Here is a 15,617-nt window from a genome sequence, read left to right as displayed (position 1 = left end):
GAAAACAGTCCCATACATATCCATAAACACATACTGTACTATGCAGTGTACACTCAACAAATAGTTTTTGTATTAATACAAGTGCAGGTAAAATGCACTGGTAAAAGATAGAAAGAAGGTTTCAAGAATACTGGAGAAAAGTTAAAATACTAACATTTTGAGTTCACAGCTCTGTAGCCGAAGCTCCTTTCATCAGTCTGCACTTATTTCTGCATCTCTGAAACTCTCTGCAGCTGTTGATATGTGTTTTATTTATTGAGTTATTGTCAATGCTGGAGTAGCAATCACTCTGAACACCCCCTGATTAGATATTTTAGATTTAGAGATCAATATAGCCCAAAATATGTCCACTTAAACCACACATTTAACGTGACTTGAAAGAGTGTATGAGGCAAAAAGCGATAATGACTACAAATACAAACCTCAGTGGCTGAGAAGGATTAAGGCAGGAGTTCAGATCAGGTGTTGCTGATGCTGGACTGTCGCTGACGGCGTGTACCAGCCAGTGAGACGCCCTGAGACACACACATCCATGAAGAGCCAGCAGGAGCTTCTTGGCAGGATGAATCAGGTTGATGTCCTCTCTCTCCTGCACACAGCTGGTAACCTAAGGAGGAAGTCATTTGAGACATAAGTGGGAAGCAATATTGAACTTTCTTCGAGTTTGGAAAAGTCATTAGAGCCATAACTAGATTCACTCACAATGAGTATAATTGTTAAAGGGTATAATCTTTTATTTCTCAAGTCTCTTGACAATGCTGTCTTGATCTCTCACATACAGACCTGGTGATTTATCTTTAAGTGCCACTCTTTCCAGTCATTGCAAGACACCAAAAAAAGATGTATATTTGAGATGTGAGATTTAAGCTGATATAGAACACTGTTATATAATGTGCTTGCTGAGGTCACTGTCACCAGCTGTTCCACTGTGGTCGTTCTAAGAGGCGATTTCAGTAAGGAACAGAAAGGAAATCAAAGCACCAAAAGAGAAGAATATACAGAGAGACAGACCACTGTGCAACACAAAAGGTAAGAAGAAAAGAATCCAGGCAGAAACCATCACAGCGAGGCAGAAAAACACGTAGGTTAAGAAAGACAGAGAAGAGGGAGAAACAGAAGCAGCTGATGAGGGTAAAGACAGAGGGAAGGCGCCACTGAAAACTTTTAAATGAGTAAACATTTTGACCTTAAACAACACCCTCCCCCAGTTCACACTCTTCTTGGAACAACATCTGCATGTGACCCTGCAAACAAGCTCTTCTGACACGCCACTAAAAGTCCACTGTGTTATAATAAACCAAAAATGGTTTTCATAGACTTAGAATAAGCTCTTTAATGGGGTTTAGGCAAGGCCCTTGCTTTAAGGACGCTGTCATCTTGCAACGCCATGTCAAGGCACTACTTTCGCCCGTCATGTGGAGAGGCAGCTCGTCACTATGCATGTCAACCTTTTGTTATGTTATCTATTCTATCTGCTTGTCAGGTTTTGTAGAGGTATGTTTCCAAAATAAAGAATAAAGACATCTAAGCCTGGTATTCAAAGGCTACCACAGATCACTGACTTGCTTGTGAATGGGCAGGAGTCATCCTTTTACTGCAAACTGCAGTCTCACCATTAGATGTCACCGTTTCCTGCACACTGGACCTTTAAAGGCAACATTTTGCGGCAATGTGCAGCTATGGATATCACAGTATCAGACAAAATCAATACATGAATGAAAACAGTTCATGTCTAATGAGATAATACAGCTGAGTAATTGTTATTGACAGTGTTGATGTGCACTGTCTCATTATGTTTCGATGCAAACGCTGTTATAAAGTAATGTGCATGTGAATCTGTGTTTATGCTTTAGAAAATGTCCTGTATATACTGTATTACACACAAGCCTGCAGTGCTGTGACACTGGCATAATATGCACACAAACAGACATAAGACCCAGCAAAGTAGTTCACTAAGAGGGATGGGTTTCCTGCATGGGGTGTAGGCTTAGCTCTTGTCAGATCTGGGCCATCTCGAGGGAAAGGACATACCAGCATTCATGTTTACAGATGAAGAGACTGGGATACTCCGAGGGATACAAACACACACACACACACACACACACACACACACACACACTGCACTGTTTCATAACAACTTACAAACTACATTGCCTAATATCTTTTTTGGTGTCTATCATACGAACATAGAAATTCAACCATTGAGTTTACTGGAAGCTCTGGTTTCAGGATGTCCTGTACACGACTTCCACTGCCATAATTACACGTTCTAAAGTTCCACTCTCATGCAGCAGTAGACATAAGGTACACAAGGTCGTAGCAGAATCCAGTAGAAGATGAAACTTAAGCTTTATACTTCCAAAGAAACCTTTATACTATTGGATTCAGAAGTTACTTGATGGGTTTGTAAGGTTGCACGTCTGTTCTCAGTTTCTGAGGTGCAATGAAATAAATATTATCACAAATGCATAGTTCAATCCGATTGGTTTACTGACAGTAAAGGATGTTTCTTGTCATGAAAACATTTGGAAGGAACACTGTCATTAGACAAGAAGAGGAAAAAGTTTGTGTGAGAGTTAGGGATGTAACGATTACCGGTATGACGATAAACCGCGGTAAAATTCAGTGATATTGCTCATTTCCTGGAGAAGCAGCAGCACCTGAACGGCACTCGCTCAGAAGCGGGCGCGCATGCGCAGTTTGCACTGTCTGTCCAGCGTCAACGGCTGAAGCCACCTGCGCTCCAGAGATTACGCCCCCCGTAAAATCAGAAGTCTGGGCATATTTTGTATTTTTAAACAATGTTGAGGGTAAAATAATTGAAGACAATCAATCCTTGTGCAGAAAATGCAAAAAAAAATCTCCGCGAAGCCACTTCCAATTTGATGAGCCATCTCAGTGACCACCACACACAACTTTTCAGCGAGTAAGTCAACAAAAACGGGATTTCGGAATAGTGGGAAAGGTCATGGTTTGTCGCGACGTTTGACGCGAGACAAACGTCATGGTTTGTCTCGCGAAAGCGAGTAGTGTGCAGACGACACGTACCGTAGCAGACCAAAATGTGTTTGTTTCTGTGTTTTTTATTTTATTTTTATGCTGTGTACGACCGCTGCTACTTTATTAATTTTTTAATTATTATCCGACACAGAGTGAGGACCTGTGTGTGTGTCAGTCAGTCAGATGATAATCATATAATATAAAATATCTTTTTTTAAATAAAACTTGGTTAAAAGATTTCAGTGTGTGTGTTCAGTACTTTTGAACACATCTAACAATACCGTGATAATATTGATAACCGTGATAATTTTGGTCACAATAACCGTGATATAAAATGTTCATATCGTTACATCTCTAGTGAGAGTGCACATTGTATTTACTGGCTTCGTGTGTGTGTGTTTGTGTGTGTAACACAAAGCCTGGCAGTGTGAGAGGACACTGTAGGGGAATGTGGTGCCGCTCTTGATGGACACGCAGCAGCTGACGTCACACAAACACAAACAAACACATCTTTGAATCCCGAGGCAATCGCATCGACATTGTGGATGATCTTTGATTCAAAATCACAAACACAAAATAATAATACTACACTTTGTAGAGTAGTAATGCATGTGCATTTAACAAATATGATCCGTGCAGCCCAAAATATCAGCAATGTTTGAGAGATGAGTCTTTGATCTCACTCTCAGGTTTCACAGACGTCCCAAGACATGCGAGTGATTCCATAAATAACAAAGAATCTGTGGAAATGCACTCTTAAAGGCACAGGGAAGTGAAGGAGAGAGTGTAAAATAGTTTGTCTTCACTAGTTTCTGTCAAATAAAGAGTAAATAACACATTAAAATGAAATCAGATAAGGAGAGGGACAGAGATTATGCACAGCCACATTAGGCTAGGATACGCACATTATATTTCAGCTTAGTTACATAAGAAATGAATATATGAAGTGTTCACTGTGTCCCTCTTCCTGGTAAGTTACAGTAGTACCACTATTGCCGTGTAGCCAGTGAACATACAAGATGAGTCAGCTGCCACTGATACAGCCCCCGTTTCTCATGTTACACTGCATGTGTACAGGAAATGCAAGCGGCCAAAGCTTAATGAAGGTAAATTACAGGACAAATACAGGCAGCTCCACTGATTGAGCTCCGCTTAGAGAATAAGTTACAGTAACCCCTTGCCCAGAATAATACACTGTTTTGCCTATAATGGCGTGTTCACACCAAACATGACGCACACGTTTCATGCTACGAGATTATGTACAAATCCTGTAGCCTGAATCTCATGAAAATGCTACATTTGCATAATTAGCTTCAGTCTCTGAAGTTGAAATACGTGAGCAGAAAGATTTAATGGCTCAAGGTTGCCAAAGCCAAATCAGCATTGATATCATACAAATGAGTACATTTGTTGTATGTTAGCAGCTCAGTCAATGAAGAGAGAGCGCGAGTCCAGGAGCTGCTGGTGTTCTGCTGTTACATTTGTTAAATTTGTGCCACTTAACTAAATTAAGGATTTCATTCATCAAAGTAAAAAAGCTAACACATTTGAACTCACTGATTGAGGCAGCAGGGGATCAACAAGTGCAGTGTGCCATGATGTAAAATTGTTGATTTTCTCTATGGGGTTTTGGGCAGGATGAGATGCAGGTTACAAAGCAACAGTTTACATGTTGTAAAAAGGATGTCATACATATTCTTAAGATATAGACTTATTATATTATGACAGCCTTTTGTTAAGCAGCTAAAATCAGTGTTTTCTTCTTCATCTCAGTACCTCATATAACCACACTTCCAAAAGCCTAAACTTTACATTACATTACATTACATGTCATTTAGCAGACGCTTTTATCCAAAGCGACTTACAATAAGTGCATTTAAACATTTGGGTACAAATAAGATCTAGAAGTAAGTAAGAACTATGTCTTCTTTTAGGGTTTAAATGTATAGGAGAGTTCCTATAACTCAAATCTCAAGAGGACAAATTCAAGTGGCCCAACACCCACACTGAAGCCATGGCTTTTACTTTCCTGACAATCAGTCTACATAAGCTACAGTTATGAATGACTTGTTTATTAAGACCCATTGGTACCCGTTGGGTAATATCTCTGCCTGGCAACAGCCATTCTGGGAAAGGATTAGCAAGGGGGAAACTGTGAGGTACCACAGATCTAATGAACTTTGAGCTGGAATGCGCACACACACACAAAGACACATGCTAAAATGCAGACATGCAAACACACTCTGACTCATGCCCGTGCCGTAATGTATATCATACCAGACACACTGAGTATGTATGGGCGTGCAGGACTCTGGAGAGGCTTAGGTCGTCTGCCTGAAACCCAACCGGCCACATCTTGGCCTCTTTACTTTGATGACTGACCCGCAGCACACTTGCATATTCCTTCACTGACACCATCGTCCAAACACAAACACGACACAGCACAGCTTCTTCCATTACTCCGGATTAAGGTGAATGCATCCGCCGTCGCAACGCGAGCGTCCGTCATAAAGGACGAGCAATGTCAAAGTGTGATATTTTAAATGAAACCTCTCATCCTACTATACTTTCAGATTGATATTTGGACGAAATACCATCATCCTGACTTGTGAGATATGGTTATTTCATTTTAAGCATAAGAAGCTTTTAAAAAAGTGCATTTCTGTCTAATGCATGACTCCATGCTGTGGTGTTTATCAGAGGAATTAAATGAAATCAAAATGAAAATCATTCTCATTTGGCAAAAATTCAAGATAAAACATTTATAATAAATGTTTTGAGTGGAATCACTTGACTGTATGAATTGTTGTGTTTCATTAACCCAGAAAGAGCCCTTTATATTTATATCAGGAGCAGAATCAACTCTACAGAGGCCGCCATTCGGACCACCATGTATTCACGAGAGAACACGTTAGACAAAGTAATCATCTTTTGAGTTTTGATGCTCAGTGAAGGCTACATAAGTTCTCCAACACACTTAGGATGGACCAATGAGGTGAGGAATATTCAGCAACTTCACCAATAATATTGAATAATATTTTACTTACTGCACCTTTAACAAAACAAAGGTGGTTTCCATTTTAAGGGGCATTTTGTGTTCTTCATTGAGACAGTTAGACATGATGATGTCTTTTCATACGTTGATTATTGCGTTACCTTTGTATAGTGATATTATCATTGTAATAGGCTGTTGTAAATGGACAGTAGGCAGGATTTATCTTTTTAATAATCTATTAATGCGTTGATTATTTTCTCCATTTATCCAGGTCCGCAAAATGTCATCAAAAATGTTGATCGTGTTTACCAAACCTGCAAATGATGATGAGTTTGTCCACAAACTAAAATTATTCAGTTTTATTAATTTCTTTGTTATATGGAGCAAAGAAAACAGAAAATAGTCACATTTAAGAGGCTTGTTTTAATTATTGAAAAAAACACTCATACCGATTAATCGATTATCAAAATAGTCGACAATTAATTTAGTAAACAATTCATAATTGAGTAATCTGTGCAGCCTTAATTCCATTATAACCTTTCCATCAAAACTGCTCTGCAAATCACTAAATTGGACAATATCTGCTCCAGAACCAGCAACAACTTCCTACACTGCAAAGAAATATGGGAAAAATAAAGGTGGACATGCAACAAGTGCAACACAAATTTTCAGAGATGGAGGTGGTCATCTGATGAGAGGATGCAGTGGCTAGCATTGTGGCCTCACAGCAGGAAGGTCAACAGTTCAGATCCTGGTTTGACTGGGGGCCTTTCTGCGTGGAGTTTGCATGTTTTCCCCCTTGTGTGCTGTTTTTTTTCCAGGTATTCCAACTTCCTCCAACAATCCAAAATCATGTAGATTAGGGATTAGTTTGATTGGACACTGAATTGATTGTAGCTGTGAATGTGTGAGTCAGTGGTTGTTTGTCTCTGTATGTTTGCTCTGTGATGGACTGGCTAACTGTCCAGGGTGGACCCTATGTCAGCTGGGATTGGCTCCAGCCCCCCCACGATCTTCATGTGGAGGATAAAGCAATAGAAAATGGATGGATTTATAACTTGCTGAATTATTCCGGGATTCAGTTTCTTGCACCAGTCGTAGTCACTCTTAATTGGGGAAAGCACTCAGAGAACACAAACCTCCACCAAGACAGCCCAGTTTCCAACAGCATTACACATATTCTCATATGGGATTAGAAATGAGGGATTAGATAATGCAGCAGTTCGCTGCCAAAGCCCCCTGGACATACTCTCCCACGACGCTGACGCTCAAAAAACAGAAATTTGTTTGGGCTGAAATCTACTTTTAGAAGCATCTTGGAGGGTTGTGGTTAGCTAAGGTTAATGGGGGGATGATGTTCAGAGAACACTGTTATTCTGGTTTGAACTTGCAGCTGAGGTCACTGGGTGAGACGTCCATTTTAAACCTTACGTCACACCAAACAGTTCAAGACATGTGCTTCACGTGACTGTAGTACTGGTCTATGAGAGTTTTAATACTAAGGTTCAAATGATCATATATAGTCTGTAGTTTGTGAAAATTACTTCAGATTACAGCAAATGTTCTAATAGATTACTGGAGTCATGTCTACCCCCTACAACACACTTACCAACATAAATATACACTACTTTTATCTTAAAGGTAATATTATGGCATACATGAATCAAAATCAAACTACAACTGATAATTATCTGTCGATTTCTTTTATTTATTTATTTTATTTTGTAAAATAAAAAGTGTCAGTGTTCCTCAAACAGCCCCAACATTGAGTCGGAATGACAATGATTCAATAATGATACTTAACATTGTCATAATGGTGTGAAAAGGATTTCGACAATATAAAAAGTGTTTACTAATTAATTTCAGACTGCACCTTTATAGCCCCAAATAAATAATATAAAATGTTCTCTTTTTTCTATAATTTGTAATTTGGCTCCAACGTAACAGTCTGGAGCTTTCTGTATATTAGGTGAAGCCTTCAAAATGAGGCCACTGGGAACCCTTAGCACAGAAAAAGGGAAAGATTAATAATATATACTCAAAACTGTACACGTACATAAATTAAAGAGTTGCTATTTATTTCTTCAGCCCATAAATTGTCTTTCCTATTCATCAGATATTTTTAAACAGAGAGGATTAGCAGGGGACATTAAAGGCCACTTGGATGTCACGCGTGAACTCCCAACAAAGCTTCACAACAAATCATGTCCAGCAGAGAATCACTAAAATAAGTTAGAATAACTACATACCCAGTGTCTCTGCAATCGTAATTGCATTTAATTTCTGAAGTAGTGTGTAAAGTACTAAAGTTCCCATGAGAGAGAGTTTCTGGAAATTTCCCGCCACTTTGCAAAACTACAAATGTTTAAAAATAAATAAATCCTGAGCAGAGTTCACTGAACAATGTTCTTTGCCACTATTTTCAAATGTATATAATGTGTGAAGAGGAGGAATTGCATTGCTTTACATGCACTTTAAAAATCTGGGTGTGAGACAGTTCTGTTGCTTTAATGTCATTTTTTTTATTTAATTGGAGCCGACAGAGCCCCATGCATGCGGGAAATGAAGAAAATGTGCACCCTGCCCACCCGCACTGACATGCACATTTAAATCAACTGCGCCAAGTCTATTTGAAAACTTGTTGAGAAGCCAGGTATGCTCAGCAGCTCTGCTATCTCTGCACCTGAATGGACCCTCTAACCCAGACGGACAGACATCTGAACATGCCGAAAAGGCCGCTTCATTGTTTTGCTTTGTTGCCTCCCCTGCAGTCAGTTTCACTATTCACATCACTACCCTCATTAATCCTGGTTTGCATCACAGAGAAACAGAGCAGCTCTCTGCGCAGTTGTTTACTGCGCTGACCTTTTTTTTTTTTACATCTTACGTCTCCACAAGGTAATGTTTGCTTTGCCTCAGTCTGAGCCTGGACTGTGTCACTGCTGTCTGAGCGAGCGCCGCGCTCACAGGATCATACGCGAAAAAAACAAAACAAAACCAACACATTGTGCATGTTTACGTCTGCTAACAAACAGATTCTACATCTAAACTTGCACGTTTTCATGGTGTGTGTGTGTGTGCGTGTGTGTTTACTGTGTGCACTGCCTGTACTTGTGTATTTTTAAGTGTGCAAAGTTTACTATGAATATGTGCAGGTGGTCCACATCCTTCTTGCTGAGACAAGAGGAGTCTGATGTCTGAACATTTGCAAAGCGCGGTGATGTCTTCGCAAAAATTCAAACAAGCAAGTACCTAGAGATCATTTAGAAGTGAACATGCACGTACGAATACGAGGAGATCGCAGAGCTTGACTCAATTTCGATTTGCGATTCTAAACTGATTCATGTTGCACACAATCAGGTTACTGTGCTTTTCTTCTTGTTCTTGGCAGCGAGGAGTAATGGTGGAAACAGATAGATACTCCAGTTATCTATAAGACTGATGAGCTAAATGCATTACACTGCCTGAACCAAAGTCCAGAGAAAATCAGCGATTTAGCTCCGAAGAATACAGGAATACAGCTGCTGGTCTAACTGCTGCCTTGTTTGGTAAAGTTTTTGTCACTTTAATTCATCTGAATGAAGGATTTTGAAACACTGAGGTCACAAAATAACAATATTTTTAGCTGAGTGATAAAGGCAACAGTGGATCAAGAGTTGCGGTGAGCCATGATGTGCGTGGGGACGAAGCGTGACTCATCATTCTACAGAATCTTCGGGATGTGTTGCAGAAACTCCCAGAAACCCAAATTCATGTGCGACACGAGGCTGAGCTTTCAGCGAATGAAGGTCAAAATCCAAGCACGGTGGGGTCAAACAAATGTTCTATACTGTGTGACTATTGGCTGAACATTGCACGTAATAATTCTATAAAGTGTGTTTTATTTAGCACAAATTTATTTCAAAGCTGTAACAAGATATCCACGGGTTATTCAATTAAGCTTATAATGCCACTTATGACCTGCTGCCTCTGGGCCCTGGGAAGGTAATCGTGTTAAGGAGGCCAATAGAGCACCTGACTCTCCAGATGTAATGTTATATCAATAACAAAGAAAAAAAATACTACACACTTGCGACAGGTGTATAATATTTGACTAGTCGAGAACTGGTCTAGTCTAGACCTGGAACATTACAAATAACTGTATAAATGCAATTACAATGGTATTTTTACTTGTTATATCAATAACTATGCAATGACTAATCCACAAGTGTCTAGTTTGTAGGGTTAGGCCAAAACAAATCCTCATATTAGTCTTAATATTTATATTAAATGAAAATTGAAAGCAAGGAGATGGGAATCAAGACAGAATGAAGAAGAGAAGGATGTCAGTAAAGGACAGGAGTAAAAAAAATTGAGGCGAGAAGAAAAGGGAAAAAAAGCCACAGAAAAAACAAAACAAATGGATGAAGAGAGACAAACAGTGAAGAGCAGGACAGAGAAAGAGGAGACTAGACTCATAATCCCATGTTGAATTTCACAAGTAGCCGTTTCACCAGAGATCTGTGCCGTGCCAACCCTCCTGAGCTGTGGTTCACACCTTTAACAAGCTGAGGGAATTTACTCTCTATGTTTGCATAACATCAGAGACAGAGAGAAAAAACTAATTGTTGTGTTAGTCTGACTAAAAACCCAACTTTTAACATACATATTAACATGTTAGTCCGACTGAAATTGTAATTGAATTGCTCAGTCGCTCTAACACAGTACGATAACGCGACTGAGAGCTGAATTACTGCTGCATATTATATAAAATCAGTCAGACTCAAACTGCACATGCTCCACAGTTCCCACCCCTTCTCTCTGACCCAGAAAATGTTTAGAAAGTCATTACAGAATAGAAGATAACGTCAAGTAAAATTGGATGAAATCACCACTTGGACTGATGATGAGACTGAATTTATGCTCTGTCATCTCAAAAGGTAGAAAGACATGGAATGGTGCAGGACATGCGATCAACTAGCAGTTAACTAAAACTGTCCGTAATGTAAACGGTCTGTATTTATTTAGCGCTTTTCTAGTCTTGATGTCCACTCTAAGCTGATTTACACCACAGTTTTGCCATTCATCCATTCACAGTCATACACTCACTAGGGATGGGACCATACAACGTTTTTGTCCGAAATAATCATTTTAGAACCTTTATGAACACATTTGTGCCGAGTCATTTCAAAGACATACTTCTCCAACTGTGTAAAAAATATTGTTCTCCCAAATAGAAGAAATAAACAGCCCAAACATGACTCAGCTAAAATGCTTTTGCTGGTTTTTATTTACAGTCTGTGCATAGTGAAGCATGCAATATATAGGATTTTTGGATTGTATTGGATTTTACATTTTTATATCCGATCCAGTGATTTTGACCAGTATAAGACCGATACCAACCGATAACACTTGTGTGCAAACACATTCATACAGCGCATCTATGTGCAGCGTGTTTCCCATCACTCATCTTTCATATCCACTCACACGTTGCCAACACAGCCATCAGGAGCAATGTGGCATCGGCATGTAGACTAGCGGTTCCCCCGGGAATCAAACTCAAACTTACCAATTGAAAGACGACTCACACTACCACTGAGCTGCCGTCGTAATAGGGCCACCGGAAAAACGCCTCATTCTAACGAGCTCACAGGGACCTGGAGGCACATATACATGTACACATATACAATTTGATAATAATAATAATTTAATAATTTAATAAATGACACAAGCCTGTCACCTCAAGCTGCGTAGTCCATTAGAAACGTCTCACCCACACTCCGTTTCTCCCTCTGCTCCTCAGTGCTACTGCTGTCCTGTGCATCATGCCACACCACCCCAGAATCCACCTAGAGGCTCCATGGAGGGTTTTAAGATGTTTCTTCATCACTGATACGTCAAAGTAACATATCTGCGAAGAACGATTAAGTCGCAGCCTGGACACCAAACATAACCATTTGTATGCTGACGCAATAAACAGTCTAACATTCAAACGTTGTCTAACTAAAATATAGATGTGAATAGTTAAAACGTTCCTTATATGTAAATATGTCTGGAGCTGAGTGGAGTCTGGAGCCCACACTCACACTTAATCCAATTCCCACAGTGCGAGAAAGGCCAGACAAAGTCATACAGCAGCACAGCGGCTGACAACACCGAGAGGCCCTCATGAAGTGGATTCCCAGTCATTGTATTGTATTTTTATTACAATCACGATTTCAGCCTCTCACGAATGTGATCATCTGCCGATGAAAACGTAGTTTCCCAGATGCAGTCAGAAGAGCAACAGTAAAAAGATGTACTTCAAAACAATAGAACACAGCCCTCAATTCCATAATCGCCACAACGTGAATAAGAGAAGTTTCAGTCAAATGAGGAGATGATGAAAGTAAAAAAATAAATGCACAGGGAAAAAAAACAGAGAAGACAGGGGATGTATGAGCTGCAGAGAAAGTCATAAAGAGAGGGAGAGAGAGAGAAATAAAGTAGGGTCAATGTGAGGGCCAAAACAACCTGGAACCCATTACCCACAGCACCCAGCGGGACCCCTCCACACCAACACTCCCCCCCATTTACAGTTCTCATGATGTCATTCTACAGTGAGCCCGCTGCACTCTGCATAAACATAACAGCGCCCAGAGCCGCTCAGACAGTAACAGATAAGCCTGCTGATGTGAAAGTTATGCACAACAACACGTAACCCTAGTGCACGCAGACGAATTCAGTGTGAAAAAGATGAGAAAGTGCCAAAAAAGTCTTGTGCCGTGAATGTCTTTTTTGCAGTGTGGTTACATGAAAACTGATGTTTGTGCTCATTTGTAAAACCACTGACTTCCTGCACCAAACCCCATAGAGAAAATCAGTGATTTTACATCACAGCAAACAGTAGTTGTCGACCCACTGCTGCCTCCAGCATTTCAGTTCAAATGTGTGATTTTGTGATTTTGGTGTTCAGGTTTTACCTGCGACACAACAGTACCAAAAGAGGAAGCACTAGCACCAGCAGCTCTTGTGTCCCTGTGAGCTAAATATGCTTATTTTCTGTATGGACTTTGGTGCAGGAGAGTGAGAGGTTTACAGACCTAAGTTTCCAGCTAGAAAAAAGGCTGTCTATCACTGAAACAAAGAGGCAAACATAAGCAATTACGAATTGGCAGCTTTGTTCACTTGATAAAATGAAGCATTCAAAAATAAATCTGCAGCTTTTCCTTTTATTTCCCTTGATTTTCTCTCCGTTCAATCACAGCAGAAAAGAGACTCTGTAGGAAAATCTTAGTCAAAACATAGCCTTTCCCAGCAACAGTGCGATAACACTAATTGTACAGATATGTGAAGTTTGTAAAAAGGTCATGAAACACTGATTGAATGAATGAATGAATGAATGAATGAATGAATGAATGAAAAGATGCTTAAAGCAGAAGGTGCAAAAACAACTCTTATTAAAACTGTTTACTTACTGCGGGACAGAAAAGACTTGTGTACCGGGGTAAAAATGAAGAAAAAAGCACAAAGCTCTAATCCCACTTAGTCTGTGTACACTTACAGAAGTGAGAGAGAAGAGCTTTAGCAGAGGAGAGCAAAGCGAGAGAGGAAGAGTGGGAGTGGTGTAAGTGTGTTTGAGAGAAAGAGAGAGAGAGAGATCTCTACATCAGTAAAAAAAAGTGAGCAGAAACGAGGAGAGAAAGAGATAAAGATGAGAGAGAGAGAAACAAGTTGAGAAGGTCACGTCTTCTGCAGAGGGTACCCCCGTATTAGGTGATGAGGCAGCAGGAAAAGGAGATGTTATCAGAGTAAACGCACAACGACGTGGGGGAGAATCTGGTATACAACAAGGTTGCAATCGATCCTTCTCCTCCACTGGGAGCCTGGTCAGTGTGTGCAAACAGTGTCTAAACACAACTCAAATACGGTCACTGCTGTCGTTTTTCATCAGGAACTATTACCCGGAACCTGGACGTCTTCCACTCTAATGAAGGCCCCGTTTGTCAAAGTCAACATGAGACACAACGGCCGTCTATTCTACCATGCTTAGCTCATTAGAATTAAAGGTGATACGTAAAATATGTACAAAAGCGTGCTTTAGCATTTAAAACAGTTACAGCAATCTTAATTCAAACTACTGCATGAGAACTGTTCAAGTAGGTTTTCACATTTTTCACAGAAATAAGACACTGCACTTATAACTGGTGTTTAACCCTTAAGAGTATCTTCAAAAAAACTTCCTAATTTGTTCCTAGCGGCAGAAAACGCCACCTTGCCAAAAAACTGCTGTAAAAATAGTATATGTTAATATTTGTTTCCACTTTAAATGAGTCAAACTTTTAAAGCTACTTCAGCCTGAAAAATACATATCAAATATTAATAATATTTTTTAAATTTTAACCCTTTAAAGGTTTGTTTTCACAACTCCCCTGTTTTTTTAGTGAAAAAAATACAAAAAAATCTACTATAATTACCATTTCCATAAAATACATTTCAAGGGAAATTTGATTATAATTACTTCTAGGCCTTGAGATGGGTCAATGATTGGCAGAAACATTTATTTTGAAGGACTGTTATTTTTTTTGCAGTGTCAGATTTTTCAAATAACTTCCTAATTTGTTCCTAGTGGCAGAAAATGATAATGAATATTCAATCAACAGACAAAATGGCTTAACAATCAAAAACAGAATGGCTGAAAAATGGCCTAGGAACTCTTAAGGGTTAACTGTGAACATGCACAAACACATACAGTACATATTAACTGGCTCACTGTCTGTTTTATTTCAATAAAGAATGAAACAAGTTCAAATTCAAACCTTAAAAAAACCTGTACAGTTAAAAAATATACAGCCTAGAAGCCCATCGCACAGTCCAAAGTGATTACGGTGAGGTGCAGCAGAGGGCGAAGTGAGGTCCCCCCAATTAATTTACTTAATATCAAGGTATAAATAGTTATTTCTGTCAGTGTTTGCTCTTTACAGATTAATTTTGCATCATAAATATGTTTTTATAGTGAAGTAAACAAGTTACATATTAAAACACAGACTTTTATTACAAAAATTCATCATGAATATCATTATTATGATTTTTTTTTTAAAAGAGACCCCTGTCTTAGATGCACTTTCAGAAAAATGAGACAGTGATATTATTTTGTTCTGGGCACATGGTGGATTAGTGGCGAGGCTTGTTGCCTCACAGCAGGATGGGCCTTTCTGTGTGAAGTCTGCAACAAGTGTGTGTATGCTGGTCCAAAAACATGCAGAATTTAACTGGACAATCTAAAAATAGCCACCTTTCACCCTATGTCAGCTGGGATTGGCTATGGCGACCCCTGCGCCCCTCATGTGGAGGGTAAAGCGGTTTTCTCAGAGCCAGGTTTACGTCTTAACCTAAAGTTTTGAGAGGACAATCACAACCAAAGCATCTAAAAGCAAGTGGCAGATTTAGATTCCTCATTACAGATGAAGAAAAGTAGAAAACATATGCAGTTAGCTTAGCTGTTAGCTTCACCAGAGTGAAACAGCTAAAGAGGCGTCACAGACGAGCAATACTTAGAGAAAGAGGTTGGCCTCCTCCTGAGTCTGTAATGAGGGCCCACATTCCTACATAATATTGCATTAATTACATTAATTGCACAAAATGTTTCCCTATGCCGTCTCCA

At 39.5% G+C, this 15,617-nt stretch overlaps 1 protein-coding gene across 1 annotated transcript in view; it reads right to left on the bottom strand.

Moving 5' to 3' along the window:
- The window catches only part of plce1 (phospholipase C, epsilon 1), a 106,459-nt gene that overhangs the window by 57,279 nt on the left and 33,563 nt on the right, over window positions 1-15,617 (bottom strand). Inside the window, exon 6 of the mRNA XM_058621642.1 lies at window positions 423-607. Coding sequence (XP_058477625.1) covers window positions 423-607 — 185 coding nt within the window. The remainder of the gene's footprint in view (window positions 1-422; window positions 608-15,617) is intronic.

Source organism: Solea solea, chromosome 21 (assembly GCF_958295425.1).
Source record: "Solea solea chromosome 21, fSolSol10.1, whole genome shotgun sequence".
Lineage (NCBI taxonomy): Eukaryota > Metazoa > Chordata > Actinopteri > Pleuronectiformes > Soleidae > Solea > Solea solea.
The sequence above is the reverse complement of the archived record's forward strand: the minus strand, read 5'-3'. Positions and strand labels throughout refer to the sequence as shown.